The 18345-nt window shown below is 37.5% G+C and overlaps 1 protein-coding gene across 1 annotated transcript in view; it reads right to left on the reverse strand.

Moving 5' to 3' along the window:
• Nucleotides 1-18345, reverse strand: part of OSBPL10 (oxysterol binding protein like 10) — a gene marked incomplete at its 5' end in the record, with an annotated part of 108739 nt that overhangs the window by 26707 nt on the left and 63687 nt on the right. Inside the window, 2 exons of the mRNA XM_084306969.1 lie at nucleotides 8149-8303; nucleotides 17707-17917. Of these exons, the coding sequence (XP_084163095.1) occupies nucleotides 8149-8303; nucleotides 17707-17917 (366 nt within the window). The remainder of the gene's footprint in view (nucleotides 1-8148; nucleotides 8304-17706; nucleotides 17918-18345) is intronic.

Genomic DNA, 18345 nt, shown 5'->3' on the forward strand with positions numbered 1-18345 from the left:
TCATCAGTCAACATCTTTTTAAACACAGAGATCCTCAGTTGGGTTACCTACAGCACTGTAATCCTGTCATGCACTAAATCATGTTTGTTGGACACCTTTTTTCCCCTATATGTTCATATCTTCTTCATATGGAAAATTCCTCTTGCTTAGCTTCACTTCCATAAACCAAAAGCAGTCAGTACTGAAAAGCAGCTCATTCCTAAACGCAGACTCCACAGAAAAGATTAAGTATCAGTACCAGTCCATGCATCTTGTGAGCATCTCTCATTAAATGAGAGCTACTGAATTACAACACTGTTTAATGTGAATCCTAGAACACCAGAGGACTTTATAGTATTGCATAAATTCTGTAAGAACTGCAAATAAATATTTTTCATCACTGGTATCATCAAAAAAGAGGAAAAAAGTAACAGCAACATGAAGAACAAAGAAAGAAAAATGTTCAAAGAGAAAAGCCCCACTGACTTGTCCTAAATAGAGGCAAAGAAATGTGAAGGCTAGTGTAAACCTCTATTGTGAATTTTATGCTAATCTAAAAACACAAGAAAAATAGTACAGCATCACAAAATAAAGAATTCCAGCAAAACCTATTTCTAATGCTAGGAAGTCATTAGTGAAGCAAAACTTCCCAAAAGATACTCAGATTTGTTTTGAGAATCAGATTTTTAGAAGCATGATGACTATAAATACAGCATCAAACACTCCTCAAAATAAGTTACTGATCTTTTACAAGCTTGCAGACTGTGGTATGGCAAGGACAGACTCCCAACACCAGCCAGGCAAAACTTTAGAGACTGTGAGGGGTCTGAAAGCCACATACACCTGTAATTTTGGGGAACTAGGGACAAAGGGAGGAACATGGAGGAAAGCATGGCAGAAGATTTTACTCTGTAGACTTCCTTCTGTATTCGAAAGTATCCTCTCTAGACTGAGATCCTTGGGGAGAAACCTGAAGAACTGGGAGCAACATGCCTCTCATCCCCAACAAAGAAGGGAAAGACAAACACTTTTTTGGCGAGGTACTCAGCAGGTAGTGTTAGTCACCCACCATCCCGTACAGCATGCTAGTAAGGAAAGGCATCACACTTAAATGAGCCTTCACTCACATCAACAGAATCCCTAGCGCTTTCATGTTCTGCTTTGACCAGAGAAAGGCTCAGGTACTTGTTCAGACTCCAGAGCAAGCAGTCACTGGTTATCAGAATGCAGGTCTCATATCTGATAGTTGGAAATCACTGCCTTTACAGCTTATGACCTATAAACAATACCATAAAAATAAAAAAAAAAAAAAATCGCAAGTCAAAGGAGGATTCATATTCTTTCTAGAATGTTTTCACACTACATCAATTTATAAACTTAGAAAATGCCGGGAGGTCCCAAGACAGAGCATGACTCTTCTCAGAGGTACACAGCAATAGGACAACAGGCAAAAGACAAGCTGAAGCATAGGAAATTCCAGATAGATATTGGAAAGAAAAAATTACCACAAGGATGGTCAAATACTGCAACAGGCCATGCAGAGAGGCTACAGATGAAACAGCTGAGGCCAGTTTGGATGATGCTTCACTTAGCAACATAAAGCAATTCCAACCTGAGACAAATAGTCTTTGTAAAAGAGTTCAACCCAACTTACTGAAGTCTAATTAAGTTACTGATAGCCTTAATGAGCTGGGTAAGCTTACTAATAGACAGTGTGGCCAAGCACGCCTCTATAAACATGCTAAGAAATAAAACTGACAGCACAAAGCAAATCAATTAGCACACGACAAATCAATTAGTGCACCTTCTTGAAATAAAATTAATATTGGCTTTGGAGCTAGTTTTGCAGAGGGCAAAAGTTTTATAATGAGCAGAATAAGCAATCAATCCATTTTAACTCAGTTTTTAAACTTTACTGCAAGGGAACCTGAATTCTTTATATTCCAATGATTAATTTTCATTGAAATTCACTGGCTATTGTGGAATGCCAAATGAATCAGAGCCTCATGTTTAATCAAATTAGATGTAAATTTTGTATTAGTTTCTTTTTATTTTAAGTAGAATATTACTCTTAAATATATCTTACAGATATTAGGTGGAATACATGCATTTTGGGTGTTGTACTGATTCTACAGAAATGCAAGGGCTTCTGCATGAGATTAATTTGCACCTACTATTTACATAAAAGGTTTTACTAGAGATTGTTTGCTGACACAGTAACTATTCCAGAAGCCTAACCAATAAAAAAAAAATCAAGATTAGTTAGATTATCTTAGTCATTGTCTATCAGTGCTGCTGTAGCAGGCTTACGGTCATTTAATTCTACTTTTAGTATAATTGTACATTTAATCCCTAAATATATCTTCCCTGGAAATTTTCAATTGATTATCTCAGAGTTCATTTTTCAGATGGTCTGATAGTGAATGGATTAACTGGTAACATCTTTGCCCAGAGGTTAAATTTATCTATCCAAGTCATTACAGGCCGTTTACCGTGCTCTTCAGCCCAAAAAGTACTTAATCACGCAGAAAGCAAAAAGCAGAACATGCTCAGAAATCCTGTAATGTCAGTATCAAACAACGAAAAGGGACTTTGTGATATTGCAAATATTACTTTCCCACCCTGATCTGTTTTCTTTCCATTACTGCGTTACTTTCCATTACTTGTGGCTAACACTGTATGCTCATTGCTAAGCTGATCTCCCAACATTAATTACATTTATGTCAAGGACAAAAAGGAACTAGGAAACACTAGGAAAAAACTACAGTAGGAAACAGCGTCTTGGACAGGGCTGCCAAGAGTCAGATACCTACAGAAAAGATAATATTGAATTAGAGATCACTTCTTGTATCTCGCTTAGTTTCTAAAATTACAGAAACACTTGAAATTATTTCTTAGCACACAGTCTGAAATGGCTCCAAAGGCTAAAGGGCTCTGCAGAGGATGAAATATCATTGTATTAGGATCCATACTGATTTAAAGATAGAAAACAACTTCAGCCAGAAAGAACCTATTACATGAAGAGATTAGACAAAAACAGTCTTTTAAAACGAAGAACAAAACAGTTCAGTGCCTCAGCTGAGAATAGCACAGTTCCTTCCTACAGCTGAAAATATTAAAGTTCAGATCATACAGGGGACAGAAACACCCTTGATGATCTGGAGTTGACTGCACTTGTGCCGGACTGACAGTCACTATCACAATTAAAACCTGGTTAGATAATCAGAGCTAAGCCTCGATCCTAGAGAGCTAAAACTTCAATCCTATTAAAAAGACACCTCGGTATGGAACATGCGTGCAGTTCTCACGCACACAAGCAAGAGAAAGTTTGGGACAGGAAGGCAGAGAGACTGCAGAGATGCCAGATCCCCAGGATGGTAGGAATCAGCTGGCACGGCAAGTTAAGGCATAAAAATCACATCAAGAGAGCTAAATTGCAGATGTAGCTACGGCATGATTTTTGTAATAATTCTTAACCAAACTGGTAGATCTAAAGAAAATTACTCCTTCCCTCTCCGGTCTCCCATACGAACAGCCTGTTTCCCATTTGTGTTTGGCTGCCAGGGGAAGTATTTGGGCCTGCAGTCACATTTTGTTTGCTCAGGAGGGGAATTCTGACACCCAAGATGACAATTAGTTGAACTGGAAGAGCAGTGCTCACATGGAAGTGATTCACAACTTTATTCTGCTAAAGCACAAAGTTATTACAATTGAATTTATTATGAGACTCAGTATTTCAAAACTAATCAATGTCAAGGCTTTTAGAAAGAAATTGTAGAATTGTCAACCATTACATGAAGCAAGCAGGTCATTGTTTGCTGCAGACTGAATGGGGATCAAGTTCACATCACCATTCTGAATCTCGTCCACAGGCCTAGTTGGCCTGTTCTGCTTTACAGGAAAAATCCTATATAATACCTTGAAATTATAGCTTAAACCAGAAAGTTCAACCACGTTCATTAGGGTATGCGCTAAATGTATTTTAAGTCATCTCACACCTGACATAGAATAGCTCCATTCAGATCAGCCCTTATTCCTACTTGTGCCTGACGTTTCAGGTAGACTGACCAAAAACATCCAGAAGTGTGAACTAAATAAAAACTTAAAGATTTGAAGTATGAAAGTATGAAAGTATGAAAAATGAAAGATATCTGCACTTCACTGTCAGTGGTTACTTCCTCCAGTTAAGATGTCAGGATTTAACCTCATGCCGTCCCATATCACAACCCTAAAATGCAATTCTCATTTGGGAAGAAAAACCAATAACACCAACAGTAACAACAAAGGAGATGATAAAAGAGGCGAGGAAATACACATGAAAATCATTTCTGCTACAAGATCTTTTATTTTTTCAGTTAGTTTAAGCAATATCTCAAATTATATCCCTATACTTAGACACAAGAAACACCCTTAATAACAAAAGCAAGTAAACACCAACGCATTGTTTAAAAAAATAAGCCTCTTTAGCTGCTACATTATTTCACCAGGGGAGAAATTCCAACCTGAAACCCTAATTGTGTGACCAACTAAAAAGAAATGTTTTCCTTCGGTTATATATGGTATCAAATTTCAACTCTTGAACTTATACATCTAAAGAACTTATACCCCTAAAGAATGCTTATGTATTAAAGTGAAATTGCATCAGGTGTGCCTTGTTTTTTTTCTAGAGGGATATTCTAAAGATCCATGCTTTCTTCATAAACATATTAAAAAATGCAGAAAAAAAACAAGTCATTGGTTTTTTAATGATGTTTCTTAATGCAGTGCTACAAAGCCTCTACATGCTGTGCTGAGAATTAACATAACTATCACTAAACACATTCAGCAACTTGGCCATGTTGCCAGGAAACTGCTGCCAGCAGCAGCCTCCTAGATCAAGGAAGATTCCCGATAGTCACCCCCACCAGTACAAAAAATATCTTTTTTTTCCTCTTAAGATCACTGCTGATCCACATACCTAAAATGATCGTTTCCTTATAAGTAACGTTCTAGAAGAGAAGTAGACAAGTCGGTTGTTCGTCAAGGGCAGCAGCTTAATGGTGTTTTCTATTTCAGACTGCAGGTCAATTCACAATTTGTTTAGTTGGTGCATCTAATACATTACGCTGAATGTCAGCCAAAAAGCTCTCTCCCATTTCTTTGGGGTTTAGCTTCTAAGGGACAGAGGAAATAGCGTAAAAATACAAAATCCTTTCTTTAAAAAAAGTCAAGGCATGGTCAAAGAAGAAACCAGAATTAGTTTTAAGAAACCAGAATTAGTTTTGACAGCACTGAAAGACAAACCAGCACTCTCTTGCCATGACTTCTTTAAAATTAAGGATCACTTCTGACAGGGATACTTTGAAAGCTAGCCTCATTTACACACTATCAACTTATACAGAGATGAGGACCAGCCAGGGATTAAATTGTTGTTCTTTCGTGTTTGTTTGTTTTTGGTGTGGGGTGTTGGGTTTTTTTTGTTGGTGGTGGCTTTTTCCTTTCTTTTTGAAGAAAATCATTGAGAGAACTGAGCATTGTTTGAATGACACTTGTGGATTCCTCTTTTTTTCTTTCCACACCTAAAAGCAACTACCAGATAAACAAAAAAAAAGTCAGGGTCTTCAACATCACGAGTTTCTTAACAATGACATCTAGATGCATTATCTCATTCCCTGCTGATGTCACTGCCATTACTAACAAGGATGCATCTGGACCAGGAAATAAGTGGAATATGGTGATTTGCAGTCGCTTTTATATATAATCTCACATACTAAGTAACTAGCACAATCACTGCTTTTCATACTTTTGAATGTAAACTGGGTACTTAGTGCCACTCTTACTCAGACACGACAGGACAGAATATATTTGAAAATATGCTGAAATGGACATCTGGAATTTTTAAAAAAGCGTTAAGTAGAACACCTTTGATAGCTTGGAAAATTATATTTAAAAAAAAGTCAGACACCACCTCGTGGGTGACTGCCTGGGTCAGGTAGCATCCTTAGCAAGATAACAATTGCTCAAAAGATTTTTCTCTTCTACAAAGCCTGTTCTTCTCCAACCCTCCATTCTCTAGTCACAGCACCAGGAAGCTCCAGCCCCATTTGACACTCAGGTTATACAGCTGGGCAGAAAACCTGCAGCGTTTTAGAAAAACTTGATCTCTTCTCCCAGGCAAAGATCTGACACCAGCAATCCAAAGAGGTATAACCATAACAGGGCATGATAAATTGCTAGATCTGAAGCTGAACATGAAAACAACAAAAGCCCTAACTTACGTTAGATGCAACTGTTCACCTCTTCCACAACTCCGGTTTTGTGCTTCAGTCTTCCAATAGCACACTGGTGACTTGATCAAAATTGAAAATCTATCAGGTACTTTTGCAAGAACACTTCAATTTCTGAGTCAACAGTATCGGTCTTGGGTGGCATGAAGCACACAAAGACACTGTGGAAGGGATACAGCTTTGGACAGAGCTTTCAGTAATGAATCCCCACTCAAGCCATTTTCTGGTGCAAACCCAGATTTCTGCTTGACAAATTGTACTACTATAACAAAAACTACATGTGCAAATCCAGATGCTACCTACTGCTTATGCCAAAAACACAATCCTCAGGTGAGCTTTATATAACCTAAAAATCTTTCCTTTTTTTAAGGGCTAATGCCCCAGAGGGTCCAAATGCAAGCTGCTGATTTCAGGAAGATGTCCCACAAAGCACTGAGTATTCTGTACTAAAAACAGTGTTATGCTCCCTTGCTTATTATATTCATCTCTCCAAGGGTACTCCCTTCTCAATAAATTATGAGTTCCACGAGCAAAGCATGCGTAACTCAGTATCTCCCATCAGCAGAAGAAGGGGAGGAGCTGAGACTGAAAATATAGATAGACAGTAATTGAAAACAAGTCATAAATGGCTCAGCTCAACTGCAAAATGATCCTCTAAAAAAAAAAAATAAGCTGCAATTTGTTTCATTAGATTTATCAGTGATTAAAGAAGTAACTTTCAAAACAATATTCTTAAATGTCACTTGTCTTAAGAAGACATGAGGAATTGCAGTTGACTTACACGAAAAAGAAATGACACAACCTCCTAGTAAGAAACAAATATAATTAATTTAAACATTGAGAGGACTGGACATTGTAACAGAATTTGAAATTACTGTCTAAAGACAAACCTGGAAGAGTACCAAAGTAACAAGTAGTATTATAAGAAATCTAGTTTAGCCCAGGATCTTTTGAACTGTAGTCAACTCAAGATACTACGAAAGAACTGCAAAACCATACAGCTTTATTGATCTCCCCAGCCATTACACATTTTGTTAAAGGCAATATATTTTAATTTAAGCCATTCCAATTGCCAAAGAGCATTCACTTGTCGTAAAGGGTTTCTTCAGCTCTCTCAAAAACGTCTTTCCAGTTCTCCAGGTCTCATGTGCTCCAGGTGCCCAACAGTCTGTGAAGTCTCAGTGTGCAGTGTTTTCCTGGTGGGCAGCACTGGTATCCAGAAGCAGACAGCAGAAGCTGGAGACGTTTGGCATGGTGAGAGACTGTCAGTGCATCAGATGCCTGATACGTAGCTATGAGCCTCCTCAAAGAGTCGATGCTTCAGAACTGCCCTTTACCAAGTAAATGCCACAAAAGCACAAATCAACAGGCTGGTGCAGGATGACGTGGGCAAGTTTTGCCCATAATCACTTAACAGAAAAAGGTGGCAGAAAGCAATACAGAGCTCTTCCACTCAGAGAATAATCAGCTGTGCCCAGAGGCGTACAAGAGCACTCAGCAACATGGAAGAACAAGTAGCAAGCAAATCTTGTGGTCATAATGTCTCCTATCTGTCTCAAACCAGCATAAAAAACAAGCAGCTCTTCCTACCACCAAGAAGATAGGTATGTATGCTGACAGACTGTTAATGGGTTTTACAACTGAGAAGGAGATTACATGCTTGCCACAGTCCACTGTCTGTCTCCAAAGTACCTCAGAGAAGCAAAAGCACAGAGCAATATGTAAACATTTTCTAGTTTTCAACGTGCGCTTTGCACAAGCCAGCATTTAAACAACTATTTCAAGCAAATAGGGTACCATAAAGAGAAAGCACAGTGAGTTATTAATACAAGCATCCACTGTCCCACGTGGTTTGCATCTAATCTATGTCAAGTCTCAGATACAACAGAAATGGCCTGCTTACCTCAGTATTTGGCTGTAGTGACTGTCCATCTTGGCTTGCAGATGGTACTATTGCCCACGTAATGTTGGCACTAGCAGATGATAAGGAACTGAGGGCACCATTTTTCAGTTGCTCTGTGGAATGTGACTTGGGCCCAGGCCATCCCAGGATACCTTCTGAAGCAGAAAACAGATGTTAACTTACAAGAAGCAGATTAAAGATTTTTTTTTCCATTCCTCTCATCATTTGTTCATATTAATGAACCTGTTTTCTGTTCCTATGTTCAGCTTTACTTCAGTAACAAAAATACTCCAGCACCTCCTATGCCAATTTATCTTTTTTTTTTTTTTTTTTTTTTTTTAAGTCATCGAAGGAAGATTTTACATTATTCCTACCAGACAGAATTATACATAAAGGTTATACAAACTGACACACCCTGTTGATTAAAACAAGCAAGTATACTCTACCCAGTGTTAGAATAGTTAAGAAGCTATCCAAGTCAATATTCCTGCACCTAATACAGTGAAGATATTTACCATATCTTATAAACATAGATTGGTACCAGAGGAAAAGTGCCTAACCATTTAGTTTTTGCATCAGACTCCAGTCCAAGGACTAGTTCAGGTAATATCCTGTCCACTCCTCCCATTTATTCTGCCTGAAACCAGAGGTTCAGAAATAAAGTACAGCTGCTAAGTGAATTTACTAGAAGTAAGGCCCTTCCTAGATTAAGTGCTCAAATGTTTTACCTCTACTAAGACCATAATTCAGAAGAGTTCTCATTAGGAAGATACACATTAAATATGAATCAAACAGAACTAGATATCAGAAAAACCTCTATTGCTGGGGACATCTGATTCCCAGGACAGGCCAGTATTTAGGGAAGATAACATAGAAAAAAAAACGATCAGCAAGGAAGGCACAGTTCGCCCCTCACTGCTCTAAACACAGTATCACCCTTCAAATCAGTAGCCCTCAGCATAGGGCTTAAATTTCAGCTATTAATTACATGCTGTTATAAAATACAGAGATATGGATAAGAAAATTGCAGCTTTTCAGTCATTACCATGATATGTATATGAAAACACAATTAGTGCCACCAGGAGAATCTCTTTCTCTCATCACTGCCAACGTTTTGAGATGATCCCAATGAACACTATTTACATTAAAGAACATGCAATTTCTCCTTCTTTATCACCAGTGGTTAATTGTAAGATCCTAGAGGTCGCCTCTAATTAAGATAAATGGTTTGATCCAGTGAGATGATGCTGTGTACTGTCATATTCTCTTAACATTTGTATTATTAAAAATAGGTCACAAATCCTATAGCTGAAATCTTACTAAATTCCAAAGATAAAATAATTACAGGACAGTCCTCTCAGCTAAAATGGCACTAAATTTTGATGGCATGATAAAGCTTCAGGTCTACTTGCTTAGCGTGATTGTGTGGCACCAATTTGTGAATAAACTTTAAGCAAATAATGTAAAATGATTTTCAAAGACTGGAGAAAATGGAGAAAAAACATCTTTTTTATAATATTTATTTCACATAATGACTTAAATTTCCCACTGACAAAAGAACATCTTTGTGTCTCTCATATTAGGCCTTTATTTTATATACTGCAAAGGCTTTTGGGTTATAGTAACTTTGAGGACTATGGCAGTAGATGTTTTTAAGTCCAGACTGAGTTGTGCAAACCACGAGAGAGAAAATAGTCTCTTTGTTTGACTTGCCCTACACATTGCTCTTACAGATCATGAAGCCAACATCTTATCCCATTCCAAAAACAGAATTAAATCTACACATGGTAACAGCATACGCGGCAAGACATGAAGAGTTCTGTGACTACTCATAGTTTCTCTTTAGGTCTTGAACAGCTATAAAAATTAAAAATAAAAAAAAATAAAAAAAAAAAAAAAAAGGATAACCACAGATCCCTCAAAACAAGGTCTGATTCAGAGGATAATCTGAAGATACTTCTGGCAGATCCAAAATGGACCGTCACTCTGCATGGGAGGAAGGAAGCATACCTTCAGCATTTAGGGATAAAACTAAGTTAGAAAACTTCAAATAAAGAAGTTTGTTCCTTGGAGGGAATTCACAAGGCTGTACATTGCTAAACTTGTTTCTTTTATTTCTGTCTTTCTGGTGTTAATTCATACAGATTTCAGAGAGGGAACAGAAAAATAAAGTAAAATCAAGAAAATAAACTTGTTTCACTTCAGCAAAGAGTTTTATGGAGCATACCTATGCTTCTCATTCTTCATTACTTTGCAGTAAGTAATCTTGGTCTATTTTTCTGTTTCTCCCTGTCAAACAGCTGAAAAGTGAATTATTATCGTTATTTTCCCATTACAGAAAAACTAAAAAAAATTGAACTGACTGCTCTTTATGCAACTCTTTGAAAATACATCATCCACTCATTTCCTTGGGCTATCTGTTTTCTCTCTTCATACACAATCTGTTTGGCCTTTACTTTTAATTAATATATTTTTTTAATAAATTCATTTCTGTAAATAGCCACAAGTGAAAGCTATTTGAATAAACACCTTGCTTCAGGGGAAATTTGCAAGCGTGAACATTTACTTAGCCATCATTTACATATTTTTTTAAAAACACTATATCAGTTTTGCTCTTCAGTACAAACACACCTAGTAAAAAGGCGATTTACTCCTTCATCTTTCTCCCCACGTTTTAAACCCTCTCACAGAACTACAATCTGTTAGAAGTATGCAAGCGTGTTTCTCTATCTGTCCCAGGGGCAGCGCTATCTCTTGCAGAAGAGTATACCTTGTCAGCTTAATCAGTTTTTTTAAGCAGATCTTAAGTATACCTTAGGATCTAGCCAACACCAAAAGGATGCTAAGATTTAAGGTCCAAAGGATAAAGCACATCTGCTTCTCAAACACCTCTTCACGTGAGAAAAATCATTGTGTTCGAGTCTGCCTGCCTGGAACCAGACTACTCTGCAGAGCAGACGTATGCAGTAAAAAGCAGCCATATACCACAGAAACCTAAATTAAAAGTCAGCTCTCTGAGCAAGTTGAAAAAATTCCAAGCCCAGTTCTTAAGTGCCATCAGGGAATATCTGACAATCTTTAATCTGCAAATCTGCTCTGAGGAGGCAGCATTCTTGTTTCATCCCAAGGGAGTTGCCATATATCCAATATAGTCCCCTACTTCCCAGACAAAAGCAAAGCGTGAAGAGAGAATTCATTAGAAATAATCTTCAAATCAAGTTAAGATCAGAATAAAACCTCTATACAGAGAAAGAGGACACAAAAACATAACTCCTACTCTACTCACATATCAGTTGTACGCCAGAAACAGTCTCATGTGTGCTAGTAGAAATTACATTTGCCACAAACAGTATAAGTAGTTGTTATCTATTTATTGAATCAAATTATTTTATTGGAATTTATCCTCCTTTCCCCAGCCTAAGCAGATATCTGTAAACAACATGATCCACCCCAGCAGAACTGCCATCTTCACTGCCTTATGGTGTACTAGATTTTCTATCACAAGTTCATTACCATTCTTCTAAAGACTTCATGAAACAAATAAACAAAATAGTATGAGAAAAAGTTTAATCTTCAATGTTCATTAAGAACGGGAAGAAACTGCTGTCACTGACTGTTTTTAAGAAAGATTGTTGTTCTGTTCTCAGTCCTAGCCTAAGACAGCAGACAGAAAGGTAAATTCAATTCTTATTTGATGCATTTCATCATTCTAAAGAAGTTCTCCAGGAAGACATTCACAAATGCTACTTTATTATTTGCTTTACAACTATAAAAGGCACCACACCAATTAAAACAAAACATCTGTTTCTGTAGTAAACTATGCAGAAATTGGAAAGGATGTACCAAATACACTATTAGTAAAATCAACCAGATCTCTGCTACCTGCATGGTGCTGGTTATATGCTTCCGGGGGAGAAAAACAGCCTGATTTCCCTGGAAGTTCAGTGTATATGTACACACAAACCTGCAACTCTCATAGAAAGTACCCCAAAATGAGCTTTCTTCCAGCCCCTCGACACCAATTTCTACCGCAATGAACAGGCAGCAGATAAACCCCAACAAGAGAGGGAACCCTTCTACACAAGCTAAGCACAGCACCCAGCCACAGCCTGCTCTCCTTTCCCTATGGCAATGCTACAGCTCACAAAAACCATCCATTTCAGATGGCACGACAGAGAGCATCCTCCCCGAGTGCCCTCAGGAGAAATGGGTTTCCCCTTCACAGTTGCACACAGCAGAAGGGAGGGAAATTATCCCCAAAGAGGAGGTTTGGAGTAGATTTTTCCAGTTAAGCATCATGGATCATTTTCTTTCTTTGATTCCAGTTTCCTAGGTATCTGGTGTACCTTCACACTACGTTTTCCTATAACTGATGCATGAAACATGCTTAACACCTACCTCAATTCTACAACAAAACTTTTCTATTTTTAAGTCCTCTGGCCTTGGCTTATAGACTTAAAAAAAAAAAAAAAAAAATTTCCCAGCACAATCGTAACCTAGCATTGATTGCTAAAACTCTTACAACATACTGTAACTACACTGTAACAAATATTCCCTTAACAATTCAACACTAGCCCTCCAGGAGAGACCAAAATTAGATGTGTATTCCTTCCATGGCCAGGGACAGACACAACAGCTTTACTGAATCCTACAGGAGGCTCAACGAGCAACAGCAAGCTGCACATCTGTTTTTCGGATTAGAAGAACAATGTTGTATTTGCAAATGCTGGGCAAGGACTAGAAAATAATGCTATCTTTCAAAAAAAAAAAAAAAAAAAAAAAAAAAGAAGAGCATATAAGGAATCAGGTATTAGTATAGACAAAACAGCAAACTGTTTCGGTTGGTCTCAACAGAAGCAAATTTAGAGCTGATATATTTAAGGGGAACCTGACTATGTGTAATTCAGTAATTTACATAGGTAATAACTATTTTTTTTCTCCCATCTTTCCTCATCCTTTCCTGCCCCCAGGCATTCAGGAGGGAGTTGGTGGTGGCAGGAATTGAGCAAGGAAGAGGATTCCCCTGCACAATTTTCTCTCCTCTTGCCATCTGTACTACAGAAGAATCCCTATTTGTCATTTGTCTCCAAATTAAAAGCATCTAGATTTTCTTTCCTGTACATTTATTTGCTCAAAAGGAGGCACCAGAGAACCTGGTAAAATAAAGTTCAAATACATCTCCCTCCCAGACTCCAGAATCATCTTCAATCCATTTCTTGCCATGGAAGAAAAAAAAATTTTTAAGCAGCATTTACACACCCAAATGAACATCAGAAAATACGTGGTGAGGACGATCATGTGTTTTTGTTGTTGTTGTCTTTTAAAGGTAAACTAAAAATAACTCCTCAAAGGAAAAAAAATATATTCTATGACGCACTTCAGAAAAGTGGTAAGTGAAAATTAAAAACATATGAGGGAATTCCTGTCTGGGACATCGTTTATTCAATAAATGAGTGTCTGATGTGAAACGGTTTAAATAAGGGATTTATCTGCACAGGCTGCTGACTGCAAGACAGGATTCTATTTGCCAAGGTATTAAAATAAAAAGCAGACCTGAAACACAGCATAAGGTGATAAATCAACTTTAAAACAAATTACTTGAGTTCGCTGCATTCTCAGTTTGGGACAGGAGGAAGGATGTTAACCATAGCAGTCAACAGGCTTTAGAGACACTCCTCTGCCAAAGGAAAGAAGAATGTTTCCTACACAAGAAAAAAAGTAACACCAAAAGTTTTGAAGTTTACATAGAGACAAGGTTTCTCTGCTCCATTTTTATTTAAAAAGTCACCTGCTTCCTGTCTGCATGCCAAATAAACCTGATCTTCTCGCAAGGCACACAAGCATTTGCTAATGCTGATTAGCCAACACTATACACTACACTACTAGGTGACATCCTTGGCCAATTGGAAAATCCTTGAAATGCTTCTTCCTCCTACAAAAAAAAAAATCCCAAACCCCAATGAAACTCCTAAGAATAGGTGCAATCCCTCATTTTCACCTTACACTGAATGTAACCAATACTTTCAGCTAATAATACCCTTCTCCAGCACATTTTCAATTAAAGAAAAAAATTACAAAGCATTTAGCCAGAGATCAATGCATAGACTTTTAATGGAGACAGCTAGATATGAGTATGACATTGTTTTACCCCAAAGTAGAAACACAGACAGAATTTTTGCTTCACTGGCTGTTCTTGTTGATGCACGTCCAAAATCGAGCACTAACAAAAAGAGAATCACAAAAAACCTTTCCTTGAATCTTTACTGTGGGAATGAAACATGTGTTGACTACCCTTCAAAAAAAGATTGAAGATTTCAGTTTAATCTTCATAACTGCTTGCAGACTTGAGGTATAAGACTGACAACTTGCAAGAAACATGAAGAGCTCAAAATCACATCTTCCTTAAACTATTTCACGCCAAAACATGTCATAAAATATTTAAAGTCAAGACCCACACAATCCTAGATACTGGATCAGATCTATCTAATCACACGACTGGAAAACAAAACAATAAAAAAGTTACCTCAAAAGTAGCATTTTTTTTTAATTTTTAAAAAGTTACAGTCTACAAATCTGTTTAAAATAGCTACTATTTAATAACTATCTTTGCGAGTGCATTCTCTAAGTATTATGTCAGAAACTCTCAGCTACTTTAAGTCCTTGCTGTAGAAGCATTCAGATGGCAAGGCCTACGGTGCACAGAGGGAAAGTTAACAATCCATGCACAACTGGCCATAATGACTTCAAGAACAGAAGCAAGGTAAAGGTACAGAGAAAGTAGATACTATCTACTCTTCTGGCAGCTCTTTGTATTTAGGACATAATAGCATGAGCATTTCATTCTGAAGGAAGGTGAAGTCAAAGGTAAGTTTAATTTAAGAAAGTTAAGTCATTGCTTATTTCTCACACTCTACAAGGGAGTGCTGCTCTGCTTTGTTGGACCACATTCATGAACTGTAGGCTAGAGGTAAGTTATCAAATTCCTACCTTGTCTGTCTGTGCAACAGCCTGAGGATCTTGTCCCCATTGCCTTTCCACAGGATTTATTCAACTAGAATCTTTGGATGCTATGTAGCAGGTAATGATGGCACTTGGATGGAAACGTTTGGCAATATATTGAACAAGGCCATCACATCATCCTGGAAAGATGTTTTAGACTTTCTATCAGATGAACATATGGCTTTTAACCTAACAAGCCATTTTCACCTGACCGTATCAGGAGGTGATAATAAAGGTCACCGTTTGGTTGCTCCTTCTGGATATGCAATTAAAAAAAATTCACCTGGAGGACACAGAATCAAAATGAAATACATCATCTCTCAGAGTTAGAGTTTGCTAGATTACTTAAAGGCATTAGTCTGATTAGGTACGAGTTTATTCAGCTTTGATGACTCTGAAACTCTACCGACTCAGCAGAAACGTTAAGTCCACCAAAGTACGCCTGAGCAAGATTAACTGGGTAGGAAAATCAGTAATCAAGACTTTCAGGCCAGGTTCTTTCAGGCAACTGTGTTGCATAACAAGTCCTGGGGAAAAGAAAAGGAAGAAAAAGTAGTAATTTCACAGATTTTTGAGGGAGAATAGTCTAAATATTTCAGCAGCTTTTAGTTCCCCCCTCTCTCCCTCTGTCTCCCTCTCTCTAAATTACATACCAAATAAGCACACCTACACACTGAAGGATTAACTGTTTGCATTCGGGTTCTCACAGTTACACTGAAGATGCTGATATGAACAAGTGCTACAGAATTTCAGTTCCTGAAAGAATTCTCGTACAACTTTAAAGTCTAAAGGGAAAACAAACAAATAAGAATACTTATTAAATTTTATTAAGTACTTTATAATAGCAGCTTTCAACATTTTTAGGGGAGGGAGAAGGGATTAAAAAAGGGAACCCCTTTAAGCCAGTACTAGTGTTATATTTGTTTTTCCCTGCTATTGTGCACAGATCTGCAAAAATCATTATCAAGTCAAAACACAGCACTGATTTAACAGAAGATTACTTGGACAGAGATTCAAGGGCATGTACGACTCAAGTCATCTATCTCTGACAGTTCACTTAGATCACACGGACATGAAAAACAACCCCCAGGGACTTTGAAACTGGAAAGTGACTTTTCTTTGAAGGATGCTTTTCATCTTTGATCCAACCCATTCTCTTTTGAAATGACATTATATCAAAGAATTCAATTAAAGGCACTTTATCATTACTATTAAGATATGTGCAAGTTTTCTGCATTTTTTAAGTTAAAACCAGAATACAGAATTGTGTTGTTGTTGTTCATTTACTTTACTCTCTGAAATATATCAGAATCTGGATTAGGGAAGTCACAATATGCCATAGTATAGGCATCAAAGTTTTTAACTGTCTTTTGGTTGTTGTTGTTGGTTTTTTTTGTTTGTTTGTTTTTGTTAGTGGTAGTAGTGGGTTTGTTTGTTGGTTGGTTGGTAGTTGTTTTGTTTTGTCTTCCTAAGGGCCCTTTTAATGTCATTTCCCTACTTCTCAACTGACCCTTTCACATTTCTATTTTCCCCACAGTGGGAATTCATCAGAAGGATTCTTCTTACTCGGTTGTCTCAGCAGCCCTGAGGGCATATCCTGCCCTGTAATAAACTTTCTGCAAATAAGAATGTTTTGTCTTTTTGATTTTCAGTACTTTTGTGTGTTTTTCTTCATGTTTTGTTCTTTAAGGGCCTACTTGAAGTTGGATTATGTTGTTGATTTACCTACAAAAAAAACATAAAAAGCCACCCCATTTCCAGAAAAGCCACCCCATTTTTGCTGCTGCTGCTCCTCCTCCACTTATATCATGTCCTGCTCCTGTGCTTACACTAGGCAGTTTACCCCTGAGAAAACAATGACCATCCTTTCAGAAAGGTCTGACTTCCTATATTATTGATAGAGTCCTACAACTGTGTGAATTAAAAAAATTGAGCTGCATGAGGACTTGGGAGGTTCATGCCTGCAATGCAGAATCACACAGTTTTGACTTTTTAGGTTCATAAAAATTTGACAGCATTTTATTTTTATATATATATATTTTTTTTTAATAGAAACATGGAGATCTCTTCCCAGACTTAAATAAAACCACTTATAAAACCACTAATTGGAATAAATCTACCTCAGCAGGATTAATCTTTTTATGTAAAAAACTAGAAATATGATTTTTCACTGTAACACTGCATTTTTATCAAACACAACTGTATTGTGATTTCGTTCTCTACATAAAAATACCAAGCAGGTTCTGCACTGTCTTTAAGAGCAGAGGCTTATCTATCTGTTCTCCATGCCACTTTTTTCCCCCTCCCTGTCTTGCTGTCTTCAAAACCTAATTTCCCCGTGAAGACTTAGGACAACATCTTTTTCCCCTCTTTTCCAATTTCAACATTTTGCAGCTTTTTTTTAGGCTAAGAGAAAAATGCTAATACTTGATGCTGCAGAAGCTTACAAGCTGCTCAATCCGACTGCTCTTTGAGGAAGGGTTCATTTTGCCTTCTTCAGTAGCATAACAAAAAACCCTAAGGCATGTAAAAAAAATACCCAAGAGCGCTTGTGCTCACCTGATGACAGTGACCTGTTATGGTGCTGGCCCACTTGATGCATGCTTTGCTGTAATAGAGTCAGGCATTCTCCAAGGCAGCTCAGGGTGGCAGCAGAGGTAGCTTTTAAAAGCAGCAAGTCCTGATCCAAGGCAGAAAGGGGTCCAGAACTTGGGAGAGCTTCGATGGCTTGTACGAGATTCTTCTGTTGTCCCTCAACTTGACTCATCATCTGTAAAGGTGCAAAAACATCTGATGCCATAGGAAATATCACAACGTAGCTGTTAAATTCCTACAGGTTGATGTAGTAACTAAATGTAAAGAACAACAAATGAACGTTCATGTTATGATGCAAATATACCATAAATTTACCTACAAAAACAAAGGGCTTGAGACTACCAAAGACCTGTGAAAATGTCAAGACTATGTTAGAGAAAATAGTCTCTTAAAGTAGTAGGTTCCTGGTAGGTGTAATAGCAACTCATACTTTCTGGAAGTATTTAAGGAAACATACGAAAATTCTACTTCCTTCTCTGTTACCAATTTAGACTTGAATTTTCTTTCCTAGGTCCATGACCTGAGACACCCACAGAAGATACAGCATCCATCTTCTTCCTTTCCTACATGAAACATCTAGTCACAGTTTAAGAACAAACATTT

Source organism: Netta rufina (assembly GCF_964035555.1).
Source record: "Netta rufina genome assembly, chromosome: 2".
Taxonomy (NCBI): Eukaryota; Metazoa; Chordata; class Aves; order Anseriformes; family Anatidae; genus Netta; species Netta rufina.